The sequence below is a fragment of the Carassius auratus genome, chromosome 5, assembly GCF_003368295.1.
Source record: "Carassius auratus strain Wakin chromosome 5, ASM336829v1, whole genome shotgun sequence".
Lineage (NCBI taxonomy): Eukaryota > Metazoa > Chordata > Actinopteri > Cypriniformes > Cyprinidae > Carassius > Carassius auratus.
In genome coordinates this window covers 2,571,684-2,580,110 of record NC_039247.1, presented here as the reverse complement: position 1 = coordinate 2,580,110, position 8,427 = coordinate 2,571,684, and the positions used below count along the sequence as shown (strand labels likewise).

At 31.3% G+C, this 8,427-nt stretch overlaps 1 protein-coding gene across 1 annotated transcript in view; it reads right to left on the bottom strand.

The window, feature by feature from the left end:
- LOC113070767 (beta-glucuronidase-like) overlaps positions 1–8,113 on the bottom strand; it is a 13,786-nt gene extending 5,673 nt beyond the window's left edge. The window contains exons 1-8 of the mRNA XM_026244203.1: positions 7,876–8,113; positions 6,733–6,918; positions 6,470–6,651; positions 5,244–5,386; positions 4,935–5,122; positions 3,476–3,619; positions 1,865–2,043; positions 449–595 (exon numbers count right to left, since the gene is read on the bottom strand). Of these exons, the coding sequence (XP_026099988.1) occupies positions 449–595; positions 1,865–2,043; positions 3,476–3,619; positions 4,935–5,122; positions 5,244–5,386; positions 6,470–6,651; positions 6,733–6,918; positions 7,876–8,079 (1,373 nt within the window). The 5' untranslated portion in view covers positions 8,080–8,113. The remainder of the gene's footprint in view (positions 1–448; positions 596–1,864; positions 2,044–3,475; positions 3,620–4,934; positions 5,123–5,243; positions 5,387–6,469; positions 6,652–6,732; positions 6,919–7,875) is intronic.
- Positions 8,114–8,427: the final 314 nt, after the last annotated feature.

Here is an 8,427-nt window from a genome sequence, read left to right as displayed (position 1 = left end):
ATTTTATATATTATAAAAAAAATTATAAAAATGACAAAAACACCTAAGAAAAGGACTAAAATCTATACCACAAATAAAATGAAAACTGAAAGTGCATATAAAAGCTTATTAAAATATTAACAAATATGATAATAGTACATATGACAAATAACTCAGAAATAACTATTATTAGTAATCTCTAATTAAATATGAATTTTAATTGATTTCCATGACTTTCAGTTTCTTTAAATGTGTTTTTCTATTTTATTATTATTTATTTTTAGCTATTTTATTTATTGCATTTTAATTTGATTATTGATGCATGATTACTGAGAACTGAGATTCAGGACGACATCATGATTGATATTGAGCTACAGCAACAGGAGGCCAGTGTTAAGTCTGTCTTCTCTTCTTTCAGGTGTGAACACATAAAGCATTAAAGGGTTCGTTCGTATTCAGATCGACTCACTTGAAGTAGAGTCCGGCGGGGGGCATCTCTGACGCCGGCTCATTGGCCACAGACCACATGACCACAGACGGATGATTCTTATCACGCCGCACCAGCTCCTCCATGACCCTCAGGTGATGAACCAGAGACACGTTCCCGAAACTGCGTCTGAGACACACACAGAGACACACGCAGACACACACAGAGACACACACACACACGCAGACAGAGACACACACACACGCAGACACACACAGAGACACACACACACACGCAGACAGAGACACACACACACACGCAGACACACACAGAGACACACACGCAGACAGAGACACACACACACACACACACACACGCACACTTATTGATTATCTGGATCTAAATATGACAATAAAACCATCTTCATTAAAAATGAATCTGTGCTGTTATTAACTAAAACTATTAAAATTGTTATTGTCAATTTACATAAAACTAAAAATTAAATACCGACTGTAATTCGCACTTTTTTCATAGTTTGGCTGGTCCTGCAATTTATCAAAATTAATTTGACATGAACCGAGAGAAAACATTACCGTCTGCAGCCGCCAGAGGGAGCTCTATGCTGCTCAGTTCTCCTGTAGTCTACACTGAAGACATAGAGCGCCCTCTCGTGGCTGGAGACGGTAATGTTTTCTCTTGGTTCTAAATAAATGTGATTTATAATCCAGTGCAATGTATAGTCCGTAAAATACGGTATGTTAGATAAAAAGAAAAATATAAATTATTATGGTTTTGTTAAGTGAAGCTGAAATTTAACAAAAAATAAATTAAAGTTATATATAAATATTACGACAATAACTTCAAATTTAAACTATTAAAATGTTTAACAAAAATTTGAAATGAACTGAAGTTTAAATAATAAATTACTAAAACAAAAGGGATTTAAAAGCTATTTTAAGAAAAAAACTATTCCACTATAAAAATGTTAAACAAAAATTTGAAATGAAGTGAAAAACATGTAAATAATAAATTACTGATACATATATACATATATATATATAAAAAAAAAAAATATATATATATATATATATATATATATATATATATATATATATATATATATATATATATATTATAAAAAAAATAAAAAACTTAAAATATCGAAAATCTATAACAAAAATGTGAAATTAAACAGAAATATGTTTAAATAATAAAATTAAAAATTAATTAAAAGGAAGTTATATTTGAATATTAAGAGGGGAAAAAATTACAAAATGATTGAAGTTTTTAACTAAAATGAAAATGAAAAACATGAAAATATAACCTAATTCTAAATATGAATATATCTAAATACCATAAAAGCATATAAATAATAGTAAAAACAACACTGGTGTCAAATGAATCCAGACTGATATTCGTTTGAGAGCGGAGAGTGAACACATTGGGAGAGCGTCTCACATGTCTTTGATTCCCACTCCAGGCGACTCGTCGATGATGACGATGCCGTGCCGGTCGGCCGTCTGCAGGATCTCCTCGGCGTACGGATAGTGACTGGTGCGGAACGAGTTCACTCCCATCCACTTCATCAGATTAAAGTCCTTCACCAGCAGAGGCCAGTCGAAGCCTTTCCCTCGGATCTGAGACGAGCAGAGTTTAACATCAGCCGTAATAACACAAGCACTTTCACCACAGCTCTGTGCTCTCCAGGGGTCACACACACATCACCTGCTTCCTGTCTGGTGTGTGATCAAATACAAGGAGACCAGGTGAAGTTAAACATCCACAACACGGCCAAGTTAAGTCCTAAAATAAGAGCTAAACTGAACAAAAACAAATCATATTACAAAAGCACATAACTAAATGACTAAAGTTTAAAATAAAAGGATATAAATGTAAAATAAATGAAGACTGTGGATGTTCATACAACTGAATTCTTGTTCCAAGGAGGAAATATTAGAAATATTGCCTTTAAAATAAATAAAAAAATTATATGTTTAAGTAATAAATCTATTAAAACTAAATTTGAAAAAAATTAAAGCTAAATATACCCCCCCACACACACACACACAAAGGATTAAAAATGACCGAAGCACATAATAAAATTAATAAAACTTAAACTAAATGAAAACTGAAAATACATCAAATAAATATATAAATAAATAAAAAAAATAATAGCTCAAAATTTTAATAAATATAAAAGAAGGGGTTAGAAAAAAACAAATGAAAATACTACAATTACCAAAACTAAATAAAAATGTCAAATAAAAAAAATATATAAAAATAACAAAAGCACATAACAAAATTAACAAAAAATAAAATGAAAAGAAAAACTGATAATATATATAAAATAAAAGCTCTTAATAATAATAATTAAAAACATGTACATGTTCATTTTCTTTTTGCATTATAATCATAATTATAATTAACTAGAATGGAGTATACCTTAGTTGCTAATTTAAATAAAATAAATTTAAGAACTAAAATGACTGCAGTTAAAATTGAAAAGCAACAAAATTACTAAAATGCAAACCAAAAATGTAATAAAACTCATAATATATAAATAAATAATAATAATAATAATTTTGCATTGTAATTGGAGAGAATAAATTAGAAATGTTGCCTTGGCAACTAATTGAAATAAATGTAAATACTAAAATTACTGAAATTAAAATAAATAAAAAAAATTAATAAAATGTAAAAACAAAAAAGAATAATGACAAAAAGCAACTAAATGAAACCTGATGATGCATAAAATTAAATAATATAAGTTAATAATAATAATTATTATTATTATTTTGAATTGGAATTACAATCAATATAAATTGAAATAAATCTAAGTACTAAAATTACTAAACAAAACAAAATTAAAATGAAAACTAAAAATACATAAAACTAAAATATATAATCTATAAGATATACTGTGTGTGTGTGAAGGAGACTTCAGAGATCTGTTATTGATTCAGTCTGCTCCACATCTGATTTGAGCGAGTCTGAACGTGACGCACGAGTCTGATGAACCGCTTTAGTAAAGTAAGGAGTGTAGCTCTCAGTTCCTCTGCTGTGACTCACGTCTGCGTCCTCGTGTTTGTTGACCCCGTGGAAGTAAAACGGCTTGTTGTTGATGAGGAACTGTGTGCTGGTGACTTTAACGGTGCGAATCCCCACCGGAAGAGTGTAGACATCCGTCTGTCCGTCCTCCGCTGTCGCCTGAACCTACAAAACCAGATCAGAATCCAGCGCAGATTAACACTCGACTGCCATATTCACCAGCACACGCAGGGTTAAAACTGAAACGGTTTAATCATGCAGAAACATCTGTTTGTTAGTGTCTGATCAATGCTGCAAGCAAACTATAGAATGAATCTATACAAAATTAAATAAATGCAATAATAATAATAATAAAAATGTTGCATTGTAATTGGAATGAGAATAAATGAAAAATGTTGCCTTGGTGAAAATTACTGAAATAAAAAAAAATATTAAAATGTAAAAACTAAAACTAAAAATGACAAAAAGCAACAATATCAAAAATGATAATACATTTAAAAAAATTATAATATATATAAATTAATAATAATAATAATTTTGTATTCAGCAACTAATTGAAATAAATGTAAATACTAAAATTACTGAAATTAAAATAAATAAAAATATATAAAGAGAAAAAAATGACAAAAAGCAACAAAATGAAAGCTGATAATACATCAAAATAATATATATAAATTAATAATAATAATAATTTTGCATTGTAATTGGAAAGCAAAACAAAAAAGTGTAAACTGAAATAAAATAAAAATAAATCTAAAAATAATTTATTTAGTTCACCTTATTAACAGAATTAAAACTCAAGCTGAGAAAATAATGAAAAATATATAGACACACAAAAATTACTAATAAAAATATAAACAGAAAAATAAATAAAAATAAAAACAAATTCAGATTATTAATAAAAACTCAAGTAGTATCTCGGTGATTCTAAAATAACTCTGTGAGACAAATAATGTTTGATAGATTAGTAATAAAAAAAAGACCACTAAAAGCATCATAATTAGTGCAACATCTTTTTTTACACATGCATTTGGCAGATGCGATTATCCAAAGTAACTTGCATTTGCATTGCATTTTAATAGTTCATGCATTCCTAATAAACTGTATATCTGTGTCCCTGGAGCACAAAAACAGTCTGAAGTCTCTGGGGTATATTTGTAGCAATAGACAAAAATACATTGCATGGGTCCAAATGATCGATTTTTCTTTTATGACAGAAATCATTAGGATATTAAGTAAAAATCATGTTCCATGAAGATATTTAGCAAATTTCCTACTGTAAATATATTAAAACTTCATGTTTGATTAGTAATATGCATTGCTAAGAATTCATTTGAACAACTTTAAAGATGATTTTTTTTTGCTTTGGAAATATGATTTATTCAGCTTTTAGATGATGCATAAATCTCTATTTTGAAGAATTGACCCTTAAGACTTGTTCTGTGGTCTGGGGTCACTCGTGTGAATCCTGGACACTGACCTCCATGGAGTAAAGGTACGCCGGGTTCTCGTGCATCAGATACGGCCACCAGAGGTTAACGTCAGAGACTTTGAGGACTCCTCTGGAGCCGTCGGCCGAAGCCACACGTCTGCCGTCGTGAGCCGAGAGCGTGACTTTCACAGCGGGTTTAGAGCTGCCCAACACGGACACGTTAAAACTGACCAGCCCTGAAACACACACAGGATCACATGAGTCGAGATCAACACACATTTACTGAAGATAGCTCTACAGGCAGCGTCTGGGACTCAGACTAACACACTGAATGCTAAAAATATGAAATATGTTTACCGATGTTGTCTGAGAAGCTGGTCTCCAGTGTGATGTCATCAATGTGCGCCGTGGGTGTGGTGTACAGCAGGACCGGTCGGTGTATTCCAGCGTAGTTGAAGAAATCAAAGTTAGTGTTCTGGACGAAGTATCCAGCGGGGTATCTGAGAGCCGAAGAAGGGGTTTAAACAAGTTTATCTGAACCCAATATATGGGGGAGTGCTGGGAAACGTTTGGAGAAAAACTGTTTAAAAGCTATTTAAATATGAATAAATAATAATAGAAAAATAGTTAATCAGATTAAAATAACAAAAACGAAACGTAAAAATAATCTTTATTTTACTCAACTGTAAAAAAAAAAATATTCAATTGTAAAAAATATTTTTATTTGATTCAACTGCAAAACAATTGTTATTTATTCAGGTGTTAAAATGTTTTTATTTTATTCAAATATGATTATATATTTTATTTGTATTTTATTCAACTGCAAAACAATTTTAATTTATTCAGATGTTAAAAAAATATTTTATTCAAATGATAAGAAATACAGTTTTTTTTCTATTGTATTGTTAAATATATTATTTATTTACACACTTATTTCCTTATTTAAATATGAATAAATAATAATAGAAAAATAGTTCATACAAATGGAAATCAGATTAAAATAACAAAAATGAAAAGTAAAAATATTTTTTTTTATTCAACTGTTTTATTTAAATAAGGAAATAAGTGTATAAATTAATAATATATCTAGCAATACAGTAGAAAAAAAAACTATATTTCTTATCATTGGAGAAACAAAATATTTTCCAAATAATATTTAGACATTTATAATAAGTCTGTGTTGGTGTGGGGGGGGGGGGTCGATACAGCATAGTAACGTGATATTTTAGTCAATTTTTGTTTTATATTTCACAAAATGTTATCACAACACTCAATTTAAAATTGCTATAATATTGTATCATATATAATATTGATATTGTATTACTTAATATGCTAAAAAAAATAAAACAAGAAAAAAAAAAGATTTAAACAAATAAACAGATAAATTAAAATGTGAAAAAATAAATAATATTCTATCAGTGAGTACAGTGCTATAATGAGTAGAAAACTACTTTAATAAAATACATTTTTTTTTAAATAATATTAATTTTACAGAGTTTAAATTGGGTCTTCATGCAAAAAAAACCAAAACATATATATATATATATATATATAGAGATGCCTTTGAATGTTTATGGCCTGACCTGGTGCGGTCGTTCATGTACTGGATGGTTCCCGGTGGAAGCGTCTCTAGAGTTAAAGTGTTGTTCACAGCGATGGTGATTCGGCACGGGTTCCCGTTCGTCTGCCGCAGAACGGCGCTGATGTCCGCCTCAAACGGGAGATGACCGCCCTCGTGCTCGCTCACATTGACCCCGTTCACCCACTGAGAGATAAACACATCACAGATCCTGAGACCGTCCCGAATCACCAGTCAAAGACAACCATCTGCATCCCACAGACTTACAAGCATTGAGTAATAGTGAGCGCTTCCCACTCGGAGCACGATCCGTGTTCCCCGGTCCTGGATCCAGCGCGACGGCACCCATACGTCCCTCTCATACCACACCCAGCCAGTGAAATCACGGATCTTGGCGTCTTGTGTGATGTCATTGTAGCTGGACGGCACCGGCATGTCAATAACAGGCCCTGTCTAGAACAAAACACACCCACATAAACACCTAGAACATGAATGATTGCATGCTTAAAATACGGTATTATGCAATTATACAAGATGCCTTTATTCACCACAAAGAGGATGTTTCTCAAGAAACCACACATATTGCACATAAGTGCATTGTGCAAAAGAAGACAACTGATCAGAAAATAAATGCATAAGACTGTGTGTAAATAAATAATAAGACACTAGATTTAAATATGTATATATGGTATATAACCTTAGCAAGAATATTAGAAAGTAGAAAAAAAAAAACATAATAATGCAGCATTATGGGAGTCATTTAAATATCAGAGACAATTTTAATAAAATAAACAAAAAAAAGGCACTAAATAAATTATTGCATAAATAATATGGTACATAATCCTAACAGTAACATATTATAGTAAATAGGGGAAAAAACGTAATAATAAAGCATTTTGGGTACCTGTGGAAAATATTAGAGAATAATAATAATAAAAGAAGAAGACAACACTAGATTAAACTAAATACATTTTGAAAATAAAATAAAAAATACAATTAAAAATTTAAATAATAATAATAAAAAGTTGTTTTAGTAAATATAAATAAAATGGTACATATAATAGTAAGTAGAAAACAAACGTAATAATGTCACTTTATAAAAACGTATACAAGCTTTATTAAATATTTTTAAATATTTGTTGGGGTCTTTAAAATAGATCTGCCTTTTTAAATTTTAGGATGTAGGTCTTTCTAAAAGATTGAAAACCTCTGCATCTTCCTGTTTTTATTTCCATAAAGACTTTAAATGTTATGACTAAAAATTAAACGAATGCAAACGTATTACAATAAAATGATTAATGCAGTATTTCCGTGAGATCCTTCTGTAAACTTCTCGAATTCGTCGATTTACTCAGAAAATGAGAACATCTGTATTGACTGTAAGGTGAAGCGCGTGAGATCTCACGTGACCTCCGCCAGAGGACGCTTGAACCACTGCTGCTCGAATCCGCGGTTCCGCTCCGGGGACAGATCCGCTCGGAACCGCCACAAGCCGCTCACGTCCTTCACTTCTCTGGAGGGAGACTCCGTGGGGAACAGCATCCCACCCTGCAGCGACTGACACACACCGCACAGAGCGGCCAGAAGCGCCAGAATCGCTCCGGTTAAACCCATCACGCGCTGCTCGACGGTCTGCTATTTACACTCAAGCGCTCCACTTCCGCTAGGTGCGTGACGTCAGCGTGCGTCACAACGATTCCCTTTTTTTTCTCTTTTTTTTTTTTTTTCATAAACACTTTATTAAACCTTCCAATAACAAAAAGACAGATCTGTGTAGTAACTGATTACATGTGGCTCAGAGCGTTTTAATTGAATGTAGGCGTGGTTTTGCTTACCGGAGGGCGTGTCCATCGATTTTGCTTTTATGTATAATAATTTTTTTAATTATGTAATTTGTTTAATAAGTGTGATTTTGTTTAATCTCCTACAGTGTTTATGATTGCATGAATGTATATTTTATTT